We start from the raw sequence: 16428 nt of genomic DNA, 5'->3' as shown, positions 1-16428 counted from the left end.
AAGTTAGACCACTTCCAGGAAACAGAATTTTTCTTAGACTGGAGAGTGGCTTTGCCATAATACCTTTTCTACATCTCCCTAAGGAGTATGATACATTGCAATATCTGGTCTTAAAAAATTTTTTTTCTATCCTGGTCTAAGTATTCAGATTTTTAACATTAATATTTAAATTGGAGGGATTTAAGGAGGTGATTTACTACAAACAGTTCTAAAAGCTGAATTAGGCCCCAGTCATGGTGCTACTTGGCTAATTTTCACGAAAGAAAATCTAAAGCTCAGAGTGTATCAAATGAACACCTGAGGCTTACCTAATAGAGCACAGAAAAAGAAAAAGCCGAGTAACATTCAAGAGTTTTTGGCAACTAGGTTCAATGTAACTGCAAAATTAAGCTCCAGACAAGTTTTTCTGATTGCAGACACTACTCTGAGGTGGCCATCCACACCTACCAGTGAATCGAATTGCTCTCGCGGGCAAGCAAATAGGCGTCCATTAATGGTGAGCGTCGTAAATACTGAAACATCATTAGGTTTGAGCACCACCTTTTCTGTGAACATAAAAAGCATGAGATTGCCTATTAAATGCATCTGAGATTTGCTGCACTGCCCTAATCACACCAACAAATTGCCGGCTCGGTGAATTACCGGAACACGCAGAGCGACTGCATAAAATACAGTCCTGAAGGGACCCACTGAATAAAAAAGATACAGCATTCATGCAGGCATATGACACTCAGAATGCCATCAGAAATGACCACAAAACAGGAATGGAAATACCCGAGGGTCAATTCCCCCAGTTCTGCGTTGCAACTGTAATTATATATAAAAACCACATTTGCTATTTATATAACAAATTATGTTTCCAGATGGTAATAATGCCCAGCACTTTGGAGATGGAAAGATCACTTGTAGAAAACTTAGGGGGTTTCTGAGATCTCAAATAGATTTTAGATGTAAAATTCACTATTATTTTTTCACTTAGTCCCTCATTTGGAGGGCAATTGCGTTACCTGGATTAAGCCTCCAATATTGTAAAAATTAATTCATTCAACAGATATTTATTTAGCATTTACTATTTGCTGGACACTGCTCCTGGTATTGAGGATACAGAAGGGAGCAAACAAAAGAAAATCCCAGTCCAAAAAGAGCCTGCATTGCAGTGAGGGATGCGCACAGTGAGAAAGACAAACATATCAGAGAGCGAGCGGCCACGAGGAGAAAAAAACAATAGGGAAGGAAGCAAGGAAGTCTGTATAAGCAGGAGAGGATACAATTTTAGAAAGAGAACCAAAGAAAGTAAGGAGGGGGCCTCGGTTAGACACTGACATTTGCGTAAAAAACTGAAGGAAGGTGAGGAAGGACCCAGGATAGCTTGGGAAGTGTGCCAGCGGGATGGGCGAAAAGGGACATCCTGGGTCCCGTGTGACTGGGCAGAAATGGAAGAGGATATCTAGGGAACCCATGATGCATCTAAAAATCCTGCAGCAGGAGAATCATTTGCCTTCAGACATGGCAAAAATGGCTTACCCGATCCTGGAGGATCCCCAGTGGCTATGAAATCATTCCCAGACCAGATGGGCTTACTGCTCCTTCCTCTGGACTCACTGTAACGTGTGCTGACGGTTCCAAAACTCTTGCCAGTATGGATTGCAACTCGTTACTAGCTACCTCCCGCCCGCCACAGCACATCCCTCCGGTCCCAGTCATAGTCAGTGGCCAGTGGATATATATGGTGAATGAATATATGACATTTCAACAACGCATAAGGTAATCATGTAATCCCATGGGGAAAATATGCTTATTTTATCCGATGAGTTGAGCTCCTGCCCTCTCTACAGGGTAAAGAGGGGAACCATCAACAGATGGGAACAACTAGACCATGACCACCTCCAACTTCAGACTTCTGGAAACCTATGGCCTGTAGCTTCACGCCAGAGGCCCTCTTTGGGTCCACATTTCTCAGAGCTCGAAGGCCTTACGCTTTTTTGTTTAGGGTTTACACAGAAAGAACTCCAGGCTGGCATCCACACCAGAGTCCTCAGCTCCTGCTGGCCTCAGATCACTTCACGTTTTTCTGCTTTATAGTGGGTACCTACAAAATGGGGCATATTAGACACTTATCCAGCCCACTTCTAACCGTGTTATTTTGTTATTTGTGGGAGCACACACAAGCACCAATTTGTCCCTCTGGATCCGCTTGGATGGGCCACACTAACTCCTGGCAGGGTTTCTCATTGGACTGGATATTCCATTTTGCAGAAGCCCAAAGTGCTAATTAAGGCTGTTACCTCCTCCAGAGCTCATCTTGACGATGATCAGGCCTTCCCCAGAGCCTAGTTTGTCAGCAACTGCGCTGATGACTTCCTTCACCGAGGCGGCCACCGGCACCCGAATGGTTGTGTAGGTGTGGTCCATGCAATAGACTTTAAACAGAACTATTGGGAAGGCAGTAACAATATGGCAAATTGGTCTTGGGAATTCTTAAGAAAACCATCAGCAACGGGAAATGTTTAGATATCCTCCCAAATTGGCATCGTCTTGTCACTCTTACTATTGTATCTATTTGCAGTCACCTATGCCTATGCCTGCCCGCTTCCCAAACTCTTGACCTCAGCATTGGTCTGAGAATAGGTACACACGTGGCTTCCATCTCCAGCTCAAAAAACGATAGCAGGGGTGCCTGGGCGGCTCAGTCGGTTAAGTGTCCGACTTCGGCTCAGGTCATGATCTCACGGTCTGTGAGTTCGAGCCCCACGTCGGGCTCTGTGCTGACAGCTCAGAGCCTGGAGCCTGCTTCAGATTCTGGGTCTCCATGTCTCTCTGCTCCTATCCCGCGTGCACTCTGTCTTTCTCGCAAAAATAAATAAACATTAAAAAAAAAAAAAAGCAGATTTTTGTGAAAAATCCATATAGAAGTGATGGGAAAAAATGAAGTATGTGTAGGCCTGTTTTCTGGGTGTGCCCTTGTCTGTGAGGGTTTCTTTTTCATAACACAGGAAGTGCTGTGCTGTAGGCGGATTGCTGGGTCACTGCTGCCTGGTGTGGTGGTGCGAAGTCAACACGAACACCTCTGCAAACAGGAGTGCTTCTGCCTAGGACGTGAACACGCTGACATTCCTGCTCACTTGTTCAGTGCTTTGTGTACTCTGGGGCTGGGCCACAGCACGTGGGGTACCAAGCTCAGCAAACCCATATACGACACCTACATGCTCACCTCTGAACACAAATCTTGGAAGCAATTGCAGCTACTGTAAGTCTTGGGTTTAGAGGCACTCCTAAATTACAATTTGTGGCTTCAAATGAAAATGTTATCATTATTATTAATTTTATTTTGGTTGTGATTCTCTAGACAAATCTTTAAGTGACCAAACGGTAATTGTCAGCATCTGTGCCTCCCTGATGGCTGCCAACAAGGCCGTGCTCAGGATCAGAGTGCTTCCCCCTGGGCAGGAGTCCTGTTCTGCAGATGACCCTGGCCCTTCTCCTCTGTGTGACATTGCAAAGTGCCAGCTGCTTTCCTGCCAGCTCTTCCCAGAGGGGCAACCTTGACAACTAGTTCCTGACATAATCTTTCCTTTCCTTCAGGAAAAGGTGGTAGTGAGGGAGAGGCTGAATCAGGGAAGTGTGGACCAGCACTTCCACTCAAGGCCCAGAGTTCAAGAAGATAAATAATCGGAATGCAAAAGGGCACATTCAAGTAAACTATTTGGAGTGCCAAGACATAGTCCAAGAAAAGCTATTCTGTGGGGCTGAGGGTTCCCGGGGGGAGATTTTATTCTGACTTTGAGTAATCTGTACAACCATGAGTTGGAAGACACGTCTCACCTTCATCAGAGCCGCGGACAGGCTGGCGCTTCTGGGCTCTCTCATCGCCTGTGTTGAACTGTTGCAAAAGAACTTTGTGCTGTAAGAGTAATAACAGCTTTTAATGACCAATGTATATTTGCAACCCTGAGGAAACACACCCAAGAAACAGCCAGAGTCAAGAAATGAGGAAAACATATTTTCTTTTTACAAACACATCACTTTTCTATATTGCGCTATAATATTTCTGGAGAATTGTTATGCAACAGGGCACAATTAGAGAATCCTAATCCATTGTCACTTACCTTCTTTTGTGGAGCCTTTGCATCTTCTGAACTACGAGAAAGAGAGAAAGCACATTATTTAATAGCATTGGTACCGTTATTTTGAATTACTTCATTTGTGTATAACTTTAATCTTACATCACAAAAATGAAATGGCAGCAATCCTTCGGGAGCAATATGAGCCTCTTAATTTTTTTTTAATGTTTATTTTTGAGAGAGAGAGAGAGTGAGAGAGAGAGCAGGAGCAGGGGAAGGGCAGAGAGAGAGAGGGAGACACAGAATCCAAAGCAGGCTCCAGGCTCTGAGCTGTCAGCACAGAGCCCGACATGGGCTCACGAACCATGAGATCATGACCTGAGCTGAAGTCAGACGCTTAACCAACTGAGCACCCAGCCACCCCAAACCTCTTTATTTTAATACCAGGAGACCAAGCACAGAGGAGACACAAAGAGATCAGCTCTCATCACAGGCAGATCCCTGGCAGAACTGACGTTGAAAACCATTTTCTAGCTTTCAGGTCTTTCTAGCAGCAGACGCTCTTTCCAGTATTTACTGTATGGCTCAAAGTACAGTGTGTGAAACCTTCCATGTTTTCACTAAGAGGACACAAACATTCACCGGCAACAGCTCTGGCAGCAGAAAGTGAATTTTCCATAAAGTAATTCCTCCTATACTTTCTTTAAATGCCACTGACTATTACTGGATTCACTGCCTCGAACAAAAAGGACCCAAGTTTACTGAGTTAGATGCCCCATAGGAGGATCTTTGCCTTGTCCCAGGCTTTCTCTTGGCAGATGTCCAGCAACAGAAGACAGCTGAGCAGAACTTTCCCCCTCTTTATCTGGCCTCATCACACCTATGCCCGAGGCCCCCGTCCACTCAAACCAGAACACTGTGTGCCTGCCGAAAACTGGCTTTCATCTTTTTGGGGCAAAGGGCTTTTTGTAAGATGTTTGGCCTGAGAGGCAGGCACTTACTTCATGAACACACACCCAAAGCCAACCCCTTCCTTACATTTGTTTGACAATCTTCTCTAACTCAGGCAGTTGCTCCTTGAGGGCAGCAATCATCCGGGCATCATCTGATACAGACACATAAAACTCCTGTAATTGGCAAAAGTCACAGGCTTTTAGTAAGAATTGCAAAGGTGCACAATTCTGTAAAGATCAATAAAGATGTGTCCTTATGTTATCTGCTTTGCTAGCCATCTCCAGACTATGGTTTCAAAGACTGGAGACAAAAAAGAAAAAGAAAACATTACAATATGTCTAAATTCAAAATTGCAAGTGAGAAAAGGATTTAGAAATAGGTAGTGGTGAGGGTTGCATAACATTGTGAATTAAATAATGCCACTGAACTGTGTCCTTGAGAATGGTTAAAACGACAAATTTTATGTTTGATATATTTTACCACAATAAAAGAACTCAAATTTTTTTTTAATTGCAAATGAATTGTTCATGTGATATTTATCGGAAAGGCAACGTAACGCAATGTTTCAGAATGGGTCACTTTATAACCTACGCTTTAAGAGCACTTTTTCACCTCTATTTTTTCAGGGAAATTTTAAAATTTATTTTAAATATTATTTTAGCATTTGTTGTTTAATATTGCCCACTGATGGTGGTCGATTTTTGGTAGTAAAATGCCGGCATAATCTTCAGTACTGTACTGAAGTTATGCTGAGTTTGTACCAACTCAGGACTCTTTATGGACGTCCTGGGAACTATCCTGATGGCCCGGCAGCAGCAGCTGGGCCCTGCTTTGTTGAGGAGCAGAAGATGACAACTCTGGCAATGCCTTCTTAACCACCACTGTGGTCCATCTGCAAAACAGTCCTTTGTTCAACCTGTAGAAGCCAGGAGTCAATGTATGAGCCAGGCTACTATTTTTCCTTTATATTTTCAAAATACTTCTTTCCACAGCTTTTGGGGACACTCATAGTTCCTCTTCCTCCCTTCCCCACCAATCTGCCTGCCAAATTACATGATTACACAGGAGAGAAGGGGTACATTCCTTTTGGATAATTCATTCTTGAACATACAGACTGATAAAGTTTGAAATAGAAGCCACATTGCCTTTTGCCTGCATAGAAGATCCTCATCTAAGTTTTGGAGGACAGAATGAGTCATCAAGGACTCAGTGCCAGGGTCAATGTTGCAATGTGGGGCTGGGACCATGGGAAGGAAAAGGGAAGTTCAGCTCAAAGCAGTGCTTACAAAATAAATCGTGTCCCTTTGGAAACCACTTCATGGTCCTAGAAAGTGCTCAATAAAATGATCTGTTTCACTCCACTCAAAAATAGGTACCATTTGATCTAGTAATCCTATTTCTAGGAATGTAACCAAGGACAGATCTACTTGCTGAAAAAGGTTCACTGTACTATTATTTGAGGAATGTGAAAACTGTAAATGATGTAAATATTCAACAATATGAGGAAAAGAAGTTTATCTGTGGCAGAGCTACTCAAAGGTCATTCAAAATTTTTATTAGAAAGACTGTATTGACATAGAAAAATTCCTTATATAAAGTGGAAAAAGCAGCCTACAAAATGATGGGTACTATGTGATTATAACCATAGAAAATACACAAAGAAAAAGAGACGAAATGAAAATACATTAAAATGCTAGCTGTTATTGAATGAGTGGCCGGATAATGGCTGAAGTTGTTCTCTATCCCTCTCAGAGTACCCTTCTGATGAACATGTTAACAGAGAAGAGAATTTGCAATCACAGTCTCTCCAGGGAAGCTACCATGCTTATGGAGAGTCCTGGATCGTAAGACAAAGACGTACTCTGGGAAGGGATGACCCCACGTACCTCGAGGAAAGCCACGGCCACATCATCCTCTTGTAGCACGTCCCCATGCACGGCGGCCCACTGCAGCACCAGGCGGATGACTCGCCTCTTATTGTTGAGGGTGTAGTCTGTTTTCTCCTGCTCCGTGCCTTGTGAAGGCTGTGCGTGGTAAGTGCCTCGGAGTCAAGGAAGACATCTAGCCATTTCACACTCATTTCACTGAGCTACTTGCAAAGGTAGAGAGTGACAGGTCCCGGTTTCAGAAAGCCAGCATTCTGGACTGATGGCATTCCTTCCTCAGGCCCACAAGAGAAGCCCCGCCCATGTAAAGATTCTGGAGCAAATGCATACAAACCTTTGCTAATGTCTGCAGACTTTGACATGACAGTTGTCCAAGGAATGAGACTTGCATGACTCCACCTGGACTTGTGTGTTGACAGGGGTTCTTTCTGTGCCTAGCTCTGGCCACCACCACACTCCCTGCCTGACCTTCACCTGGCCCTTCACCTCTAGGGTAGGGAATGCTTCCTACTGTTGCTTGTCTTTCTAGCTTGTCCCTTGCCATCTCTTTTTGCTTCCCAGAATTCTGCATATATCTCTATTAAGCCATTTCATTGTATACATTTCAGCTAAACCCTTCTGAGTGAGCATCTAAGTTCTGCTGGAGCTGTAATTCATACCAGGAGTGCATGGGGGAAAGTGAGGCTGGAAGAAGACAGGCTCTCCCATTGTTAGGAAGAGGAAGGGTTCCTACCATATAGGTCTGGTAAGGGACTCAGACACACTCTTTACATCATAACTTCTCCTGTCTAGAACCACAACATAACTCATATTGGCTTTTTGTGCATTTATGGCTAGTCATCTTAACTAAACTAGAAGCTCCTGCAGGCCTAGGAAGATACATTAAATACCTTGTATTCTGTACCATGCTTAGCACAGTGACTTTCAGCTAGCAACTGTATTTATCCATCAATACAATAAATACATAATTGAGTGCCCATTATGTGTAAGGTAAGGGCTTCTGCTCTCAGTTTACATTCATGTGTGTATTACAGTAGAGAGAATATAGTATGTGATCAAGAAAGATTTTAGATTAGACATACCATTCCTTTTTCAGTGATTTATAGTAGTTCCTACCGCAATTAGACAATTAGTTCATGGAACAATTTCCTCTTTATAATTTACCCTGTATCTTGCACTAGAGTACTTCAGTTAAGCATCTTTCCCTTTCTACAAGTGAGCAAACTGACTGTAAAGGAGCAAAAATAGCCAGGATTACATGGTGAGAGTACAGAGTTGATTTTGACCAAGACTCTTAATTCCAACTACTTCTCTTCCCCATTACACAACACCCCTGTGCCTCATAGTTGGCTATAAGACTGGCTATGCCTTAGCTTACGACCATGACTTAAAAGGCTCAGTAGAAAACTGCCTTGTGGCAGTGCTGTGCTTGAGACCTAAACCAGTAAAGGGCCTTTTCTAAAGGGACTATAAATAATCATGATCAAGGTAAATGACAGAACCTTAAAGCAAAGTTTACTGCATGTAAATGGGTTGCAAAATGACTTTCATAAATTGAGCACAGGATTCATAAAAAAGAAAATTGCTCAACCTGTATTGCTACAATTCTTTCTGAGCTTACAATAAAAAAACGGGAAGAAAGATCACTTTATGCAAGAATTATTTCTTTTCTGATTAACCCTTAGGTCTCTTGCTTGTATATACACACAACTCAGTTTTTCTTTCCCAAGAACTGCAGTGCTGGGCACTACATTTTATCACTATTTTTTTTTATGGTATCTTAGCAATACAGTCTGGCACACAGTAGGCACCAAATGAGTTATTCTTGACTGATTGGAAAATACATAGTGTTCCACCCAAGAGCCAGTAAGAGACAGGGAGAGAGAAAGAGATTGTTCTTCTTACTTGCACAAGACTGCAATGGTTTGGAGTATTAAGGTTGATATCAAGTGGATATAATGCTAACTTTCCAGGTTATTTTGACTTGGGACTCAGGAAGTAATGCAAACGCTTGTGAGTTGGATACAGTGCTATCAGCAGCATACCTGTGGCTAATCTATAAGGCCTTAGGATAGGATACTAAATTTACATCATCTCTGTGGGTCAGGACAAAGATTTTTCTTGGCTTCTTTCCTATGGGGGAAAATCTTTGTTTTGTCTGCAATGAGATAGAACACAGGATTGGAAGAATTAATATGATAAACCTATAAATGTGTATGGAGCTTTATAGTTTGTAATAAATATGCCCAATGCACTCACATGATTGTATAATGCTCTATATAAATATTTACAGATGAAACAGAGAGAAGAGATCTGCCTGAGGCTGTTCAGTGAATAAATGGCAGGGTTTATAAATCCAGACAGGGCTCTTTCCATTGTCATCACCACCACCCCGCCCCCAGTCCTAAACAGTGGCTATAGTGACTGGACATTAGTGCTTGGGTTCATGAAATTATTGAGAATGATTGCATCTGGGAAGCAAAAATCCTAATGAGAAAAATATTCCTGTCTTTCTTTCTGCCTTCCTTCCTTCCTCCTTCTTTTTTTGCCTAAGTTCCAAGTTTCCCAGAGCCGACAAGTACTTTCTAAACCAGCTCTGAGTGTCCTCTGCTCTTAATGAGTGGTTCCACAGCCTCCTGGGAGCCAGCAATGACCAAATCCAGAGGGACGAGAATGAGGCTTGCTTTCTTTTCTCATGAAAGTTAAGTATTTTTGCCTCTGGGAAAAAAAAAGGAAGCACTGATTTATTTCACAAAGTCTCCCTTTCCCCTCACAGATGTTACTGGAGGTGGGGGTAATAGTACTTTTAGAAGCGGAATCCAGAAAGATGCTCAAGGACTCTGCCCCTCCACAGGCAACATATTGTTCTATTCTTGAACAGTCTGTTGAGCCAGATTCTCAAGGGGCACAGAGAACACTTTATGTAATTGATTATACCTGAAATGCTTATTGATGCAGTATCGGGGCTTCTATTGATTCCCATAACACTTTCACCAGGCTTTTAGAAGACTTATTTTGATATTTTATTTAACTTTTACAAAAAAGGTAGAGAGAGGGGAAAAAACTATATTCCCTTCAGATAGCAGCCAAAAGGGGAAAGAAATCCTACCAGGTCCCTTGTCTTAATGCGATGTAAAACAATGCAACCTAAAAAGAGTAATATTTCAAATATGGTTTGTTTATACATTCAAACACATCAGGAAGGTTGCAGAAACCATTACCTTTTTTGGCTAAAACCAGAATAATGCATTAACCACTTGATGGATAAAGTTCTACATACACGGCATAAAAATCTAGCTCTTCTCTAGGACAAGTAACAATTTAAAAAGGATTATCAACAGATACCACACATATAAACTTTTTTTTTCCACATAAGTTACTTTTAACATCTGAAGAACACTATCTGAAACATATACGTGGCTAATGTCTATGTTATGTGCAGGTTAGCAGAGAAAATAAAAATGATCAGGAAATACTTGGATTAAGTAAGGCCATGACTCCTGAGATCATGACAGTTAAGTTCAGGTAAGAAGCAATATGGCGGGGGTGCCTGGGTGGCTCAGTCGGTTGAGCATCCAACTTCAGCTCAGGTCATGGTCTCACGGCTCATGAGTTCAATCCCCACATTGGGCTTGCTGCTGTCAGCGCAGAGCCCACTTCAGATCCTCTGTTTCCCTCTCTCTCTGGCCCTCCCCCAAATATGCTCTGTCAAAAATGAATAAAACATTAAAAAAAAAAAAAAGAAGCAATATGGCTGCTTGAATTCATGGAGAAAAAGACACAGAAAGATAACATGGTGTCACATAAAGTGCCAGTTAAAAGTCCATAAGAGAATCTAGAATTATTCACTGAATTTTTACTTTTATTTTTTATTATTATTTTTAAATGTTTATTTATTTATTTTAAGAGACAGAGAACGCACAAGGAGGGGAGGGGCAGAGAGAGAGAGGGAGAGAGAGAAACAATCCCAACCAGGCTCCACGCTGCCAGTGTGGAGCCCAGTGTGGGCTCCATCTCAGGAGCCATGAGATCATGACCTGAGCTGAAATCAAGAGTCAGATGTTTAACCAACTGAGCCACCCAGGTGTCCTTTACTGAACTTTTATTTTATTTTATTCAAAAAATTTTTTTTCAATATTTATTTTTGAGAGAGAAAGACAGAGAGAGAGAGGGAGCGCGCAGGTGCACGTGCACGAATAGGGGAGGGTCAGAGAGAGAGGGAGACACAGAATCCAAAGCAGGCTCCAGGCTCTGAGCTGACACCACAGAACCTGACACAGGGCTCAAACCCATGAACTGTGAGATCATGACCTGAGCTGAAGTCGGATGCTCAACCAACTGAGCCACCCCAGTGTCCCTGAATTTTTATTTTAAACACAATTAAGAAAAGGCCTTAAATGAGCAGTAAAAAAGTCAAAATGGCCAAAGTCATCACGGACACAGAGTTGATTTCAGATGGTTCACAGAATCATAGAATCTGTGAGTTGCAAAAGCCCTTTGATTTTACCTCCAACTCCACCACTTCAGAGGTAAGGAAACTGAGGTAGAATGAGTTTAAAATGATTTTTTCCAAATCTATCAATGGGATTCTTGGGATTAGAACTCAGTTCTCTTATCCCTCTCCCCACTACTCTGTTTACCTATGTTGTCACATTTTGTCTGATATTAGTATCTCTTAATGCTAACATATATTATGTATGCAGCAGAATTAGGTGATTTAGAGGTTTATTAGATAACGGAGAAATTTGTCTCAGATGCAGAAACTGATCCCCCTAAATCCTCAAAGAAGACAAAGCACATACAGAAAATCAAGCGTTAATTGTTGCAACTCCCTGACAATCTGACAGTCAGGGAAGCAGAGGGTTTCCACTGTTCCTCTCTGCTGTAGCTTCAACCCGTGCTCTTGTCCAGAACCTGCTGATTTAAAAAGCAGTGGCTTGGGGGTACCTGGCTGGCTCAGTCGGTGGAGAATGTGACTCTTTTATTTAATCATTAAAAAAAAATTTTTTGTTTATATATTTGAGAGAGAGAGAGAGCGAGAGCACACGGGTCAAGTAGGGGCAGAAAGAGAACAGAGAGAGAACCCCAAGCAGGCTCCATGCTGTCAGCGCAGAGCCTGATGTGGTGCTTGCACTCACGAACCGTGAGATCATGACCTGAGCTGAAACCAAGAGTCTGACACTTAACCTACCACCCAGGCACCCCTCAGTGGAGCATGCGACTCTTGATCTCAGGGTCCTAAGTTCAAGCCCTGTATTGGGTGTAGAGCTTGCTTAAAAAAAAAAAAAATAAATAAAAAAATAAAAAGCAGTGGCTCATTGCTATTAACCAAACATTTGTGAGGATTCAAATCCTAACTTGAGGTTTCTCTTCTTATGGTAATAAGATTTTTCACCATCTGGGAGCATTAAATCAGAATCCTTAGCAGCAGGATCTGGAAACATAAAAAGTCCCAAATGTTTGTTGATTGACTGGTTACCTTAATTCAATCACACTGTTTGGGTGTTATATATAACCCAGTTTTCTAGAACAAACAAACAAACAAACAAACAAATCACAGTTCCTTAAAAACCCTTTATCTACATTATCTGAAATTCCATTTTGTCAAGATGTCAAATACAGATGATAGATACATCCTAAATAAGTTCGTATTCGATATCACCAGGTGGACTAAGTCCACTAAGTACCAAACGTCGGACACATCTTTGAAACAATAGCTTTTAGATACTGGGTATTTAATCCATAGGAGCACAGACTTTCAGAATGACTAAACCTTTGTCGAATTGGACCAGCCCCTTTGGCACCACAAACGTGGCTGAGGACAAATTGGATCTGTTCTCAGGGAGGATTAGAGCCGAGAATCTGAAGAGGTGAAGGCCACAGTGTAGGCTACGGTCTTTCTACCCTGCCAACAGCAGCCTTAATATTCCATTGAGTCATTTTCCTCATGCCGGCTCTGCCGTTCAAACACTGTAATTATTTCATATATTTTTACCTAGTTATTATCTTACTCACCACAGGCACCTGTAATTTTTCTGTATTTTTTTTTACTGCTCATTTACTTATTCTTAATTCAGCTAATAATGGTTCCACGTATTAAAATTATCAAGGGGAAAGTAAGTGAAAACCACCTAGGACGTAGAGGCAGCAGATTCATTACAGCCTACAACAGGGAATAAAATATTATGTATACTTTTTGCAGTAAGTACATGCTAATTATGCAGCTATTTATAAAACACTTATCAACATTCAAACTGATACTCTTCAATGTTGTTGTTTTTTAAGCCCTGCTTTGCATACAAGATCTCTGCTTGCAGCTGAAAACAAACTTTGGGGGTCATCTGCCCACTGACTAGACAAAGCTTAAGTATATTCTTTACATTATGCTATATTCCTTTCATAATGGCACCGTAATTTATTTCTGTGGGGCAATATTTATGTGGGGCTTTAAGGTTTATAATGTACTTTCACACACAGAGCCTCACTTGATCTTTACAACAACCTGATGCGCTGGGCAGGACAGGTATAATTACCCTTTCATATAGACGGGGTTCAGAAAGGTTAAGGATAATTGCTGAGTAATATAGTTTGTAAGACGCAGGCATTAAACACAGAGTCTTCTGACTTCAGAGCTTTTGCTTTTCCCACTGTGTTATGGGGCCTCTTTACTACCTGCTTGCCTTTGTGGAGCACCTCAATATCCTGAGCGCTGAATCTATCCCTTCCTTCACACGGCACGTGTGTGGAATGCAAGTTCTGGAATTAGACAGCCTGGGTTCACAGGCCAGCTTCCCTACTTACAAACCATGAGACCCTTGGTCGGTTAATTGACCACTTAGGGCCTCAGTCTCTTCATCAGTAAACATCATAGGACTGCTGTTAAGGATGAGATGAGACAATACTGGTAAACCATGTAGAATAGTATCTGAGACATATTAAGTGCTCAGCAAGAGTTAGCCACCATCATTATTATTGATCCACCTCTGGAAATAATGTTGCATCTTTTGGATGGGTGATTCTTTTGGGGATTTTTCACAGGACCCAGCGTTTCTGGGTTTAACTCTGTGATGGTATTCCCATCACACAGCTGCTCCTGTGTTTGTGTCAGCCTATGAACTTGGGCTTGTAGGACTGCTTTCTGTGCTGTCATTTTCTTTAAGTGCCTCCCATTTTCTTGCTCAGAATTTTATTTTCTCACTGATTTTCAGAATTCTCTGCATTTTTGGAAGCCTCTAGTTCTTGGCTATTCTTTTTAGTCTTAGCTCAGGGGCTAGTATTCAGAGTAGAGAACTAGGATGTAGAGTAACACCCCACTGCTGGGTCAAATACTGTTCTAACACTGACTAGCTATGTAGCTTGGGGGAAAATTACATGTCTGCTCAGGCTCACTTCCTTAGTGTAAAAAGGGTACCCATCCCATGGTGTTGATATGAGGCTAGGAAAATGCATATATAGTACTTTGTAGAATATCTGATAATACGGTCCTTTTCTCAGAAAGAGGGCACCATGATCACATCATATTATCATCAAACCAAATCTACTTTATTGAAAATAAAAGTCTCAAGTTGCATACCTACAGAAGTAAATTGCTCTCGTAGCAACATATGGATTAAACACCCACATAACCAATTGGGGGACTACAATGGTAAAACTTGGCTTCAACAAAATTTAAGCTCACAACTTCCCTTAGACATCTAAATAATATTCCTAAAAACTTGGCTTAATCTAGATAATAAACACCCAACACTGTTTTGTAAATAGTCAACAAAAACCCCCCAAATTTGGGGGCATCTGGGTGGCTCAGTCAGTTGGCTGAGTTGGCTCAGTCTGAGTTGGCTCAGTCCAACCTCGGTTCAGGTTATAATCTCACGGTTCATGAGTTCGAGCCCCAAATTGGGGTCTGTGCTGACAGTTCAAAGCCTGGAGCCTGTCTCAGAATCTGTGTCTTCCTCTCTCTCTGCCCTTCTCCCACTCATGCTCTGTTTCTGTCTCAAAAATAAATAAACATTAAAAAAATAAGAAAAGCAATTTTTGATAAAAGTTCCTCCTAGGGAATACAAGTGAACTTATAAAGAGAACATCCTAGGACAGTTTTACAGAGAAATAAATGATGGAGGCCCTTCCTTTCAGTAAAGGAAGGTGTTGTGTTTGCTTTGTCTCTGTGTAAGAGATACACAGAGGTATATGAAGGTAGTTTTAGCTGAAACTTAGCGGCAAATCTGCATTCTATTTTTTCTCTTTAACTCAAGAAATGAAATGAATTATTTCCATGCCCAAAGCACAGAATTTGTGTTGAATACTAAGCCAAAAGAAATTAGGATACTAAGAAAAAAAATTTGACCAAAATTATTGCTGTATTTACATTCTTATAAATTTAAATATAAGCCATTGATCACTTAAGATTCTTTCAGCTGTAGTAACAATCTGTTCTGAATGACAAGGACCTGTATTTGCTGACATAACAAAGAATCTTCAGTAGGTTAGCTCCAGGATTGGTACCAGTGCAAAGGTGCCATCACAGACCCATTTTCTTCCTGAGTCTCCATGCATGTCAGCTTTGTCATAGGACTCTTTCCCCTCGTCATTGTACGAAGGCAAGGTGGTCACTGGTAATTGGAGCTACAGGCTTCCTGCTCTCTTTCTTAAATATTGAGAAAACTTTTTCCTGAGAAGCCTCAGGAAGCCTCTCTTTGACTCTCATTGGCTCAGTCTACTTTGGACATGCAATCAGAGAGCCAATCACGGCCAAAGCCAGTCAACCCACTGAGACGACCCTGATGGCAACTACAATGTCTAGTGCAACTAGAATTATATTAGTGGCACATAGAGTTTCTCCAAATATTTGCCAGTATATGTGGAATTCTGGCTCACTTGACTCCATGTGCCTTGATTTCTCCTACATGTAAAAGGAAGTAAGTATCATACCAGTCCTTTTGAAGCCTCACAAGTGGGGGCTGGGTTTTGGAAAGATAAAGTAAGTGATGTAAAAATGCTCCAAATCAGGGGGCGCCTGGGTGACTCAATCGGTTAAGCGTCCAACTTCGGCTCAGGTCATGATCTCATGGTTTGTGAGTTTGAGCCCCGTGTCGGGGTCTGTGCTGACAGCTCAGAGCCTGGAGTCTGCTTCGGATTCTGTGTCTCCCTCTCTCTCTGCCCCTCCTGCACTTGTGCTCTGTCTCTCTCTCTCTCTCTCTCTCTCTAAAATAAGTAAACATTAAAAAAAAATAAAAAATTAAAAAAAATGCTCCGAATCAAGGATGTAGTTATTAAAATTCAAAATAATATTAACTTAGTTGTGATCACTTACTGAACTGAAGGCCTGCATGCATTTGTGCAAATAAAAATATGATAGTTTAATCATAAAACACAAAATTAAGACAATAGGGGAACAGTGTAGTAATAAATATCAAAAGCATTAAAATATTACATATTCCTTGCCTTTGCCTTTTAAAGTAAGTGATTGTATAAGTGGGCAGATTTAGCTGTGAGGATGTTGATTCATCCTTTTGTGTTTGTTATAGGCAAAA

The 16428-nt window shown here is 41.5% G+C and overlaps 1 protein-coding gene across 11 annotated transcripts in view; it reads right to left on the bottom strand.

Annotated features, from left to right (window-relative positions):
• The window catches only part of RAPGEF4 (Rap guanine nucleotide exchange factor 4), a 286855-nt gene that overhangs the window by 29587 nt on the left and 240840 nt on the right, over window positions 1-16428 (bottom strand). For all 11 annotated transcript variants that reach the window (XM_027055477.2, XM_027055478.2, XM_027055479.2 and 8 more), the window contains 6 exons: window positions 6902-7052; window positions 5100-5188; window positions 4107-4137; window positions 3823-3901; window positions 2286-2432; window positions 448-545 (listed from right to left, as the gene is read on the bottom strand). In XM_027055477.2, coding sequence (XP_026911278.1) covers window positions 448-545; window positions 2286-2432; window positions 3823-3901; window positions 4107-4137; window positions 5100-5188; window positions 6902-7052 — 595 coding nt within the window. The remainder of the gene's footprint in view (window positions 1-447; window positions 546-2285; window positions 2433-3822; window positions 3902-4106; window positions 4138-5099; window positions 5189-6901; window positions 7053-16428) is intronic.

Source organism: Acinonyx jubatus, chromosome C1, assembly GCF_027475565.1.
Source record: "Acinonyx jubatus isolate Ajub_Pintada_27869175 chromosome C1, VMU_Ajub_asm_v1.0, whole genome shotgun sequence".
NCBI classification, from domain to species: domain Eukaryota; kingdom Metazoa; phylum Chordata; class Mammalia; order Carnivora; family Felidae; genus Acinonyx; species Acinonyx jubatus.
Note: the sequence above shows the minus strand (reverse complement) of the source record. Positions and strands in the feature narration are given on the sequence as shown.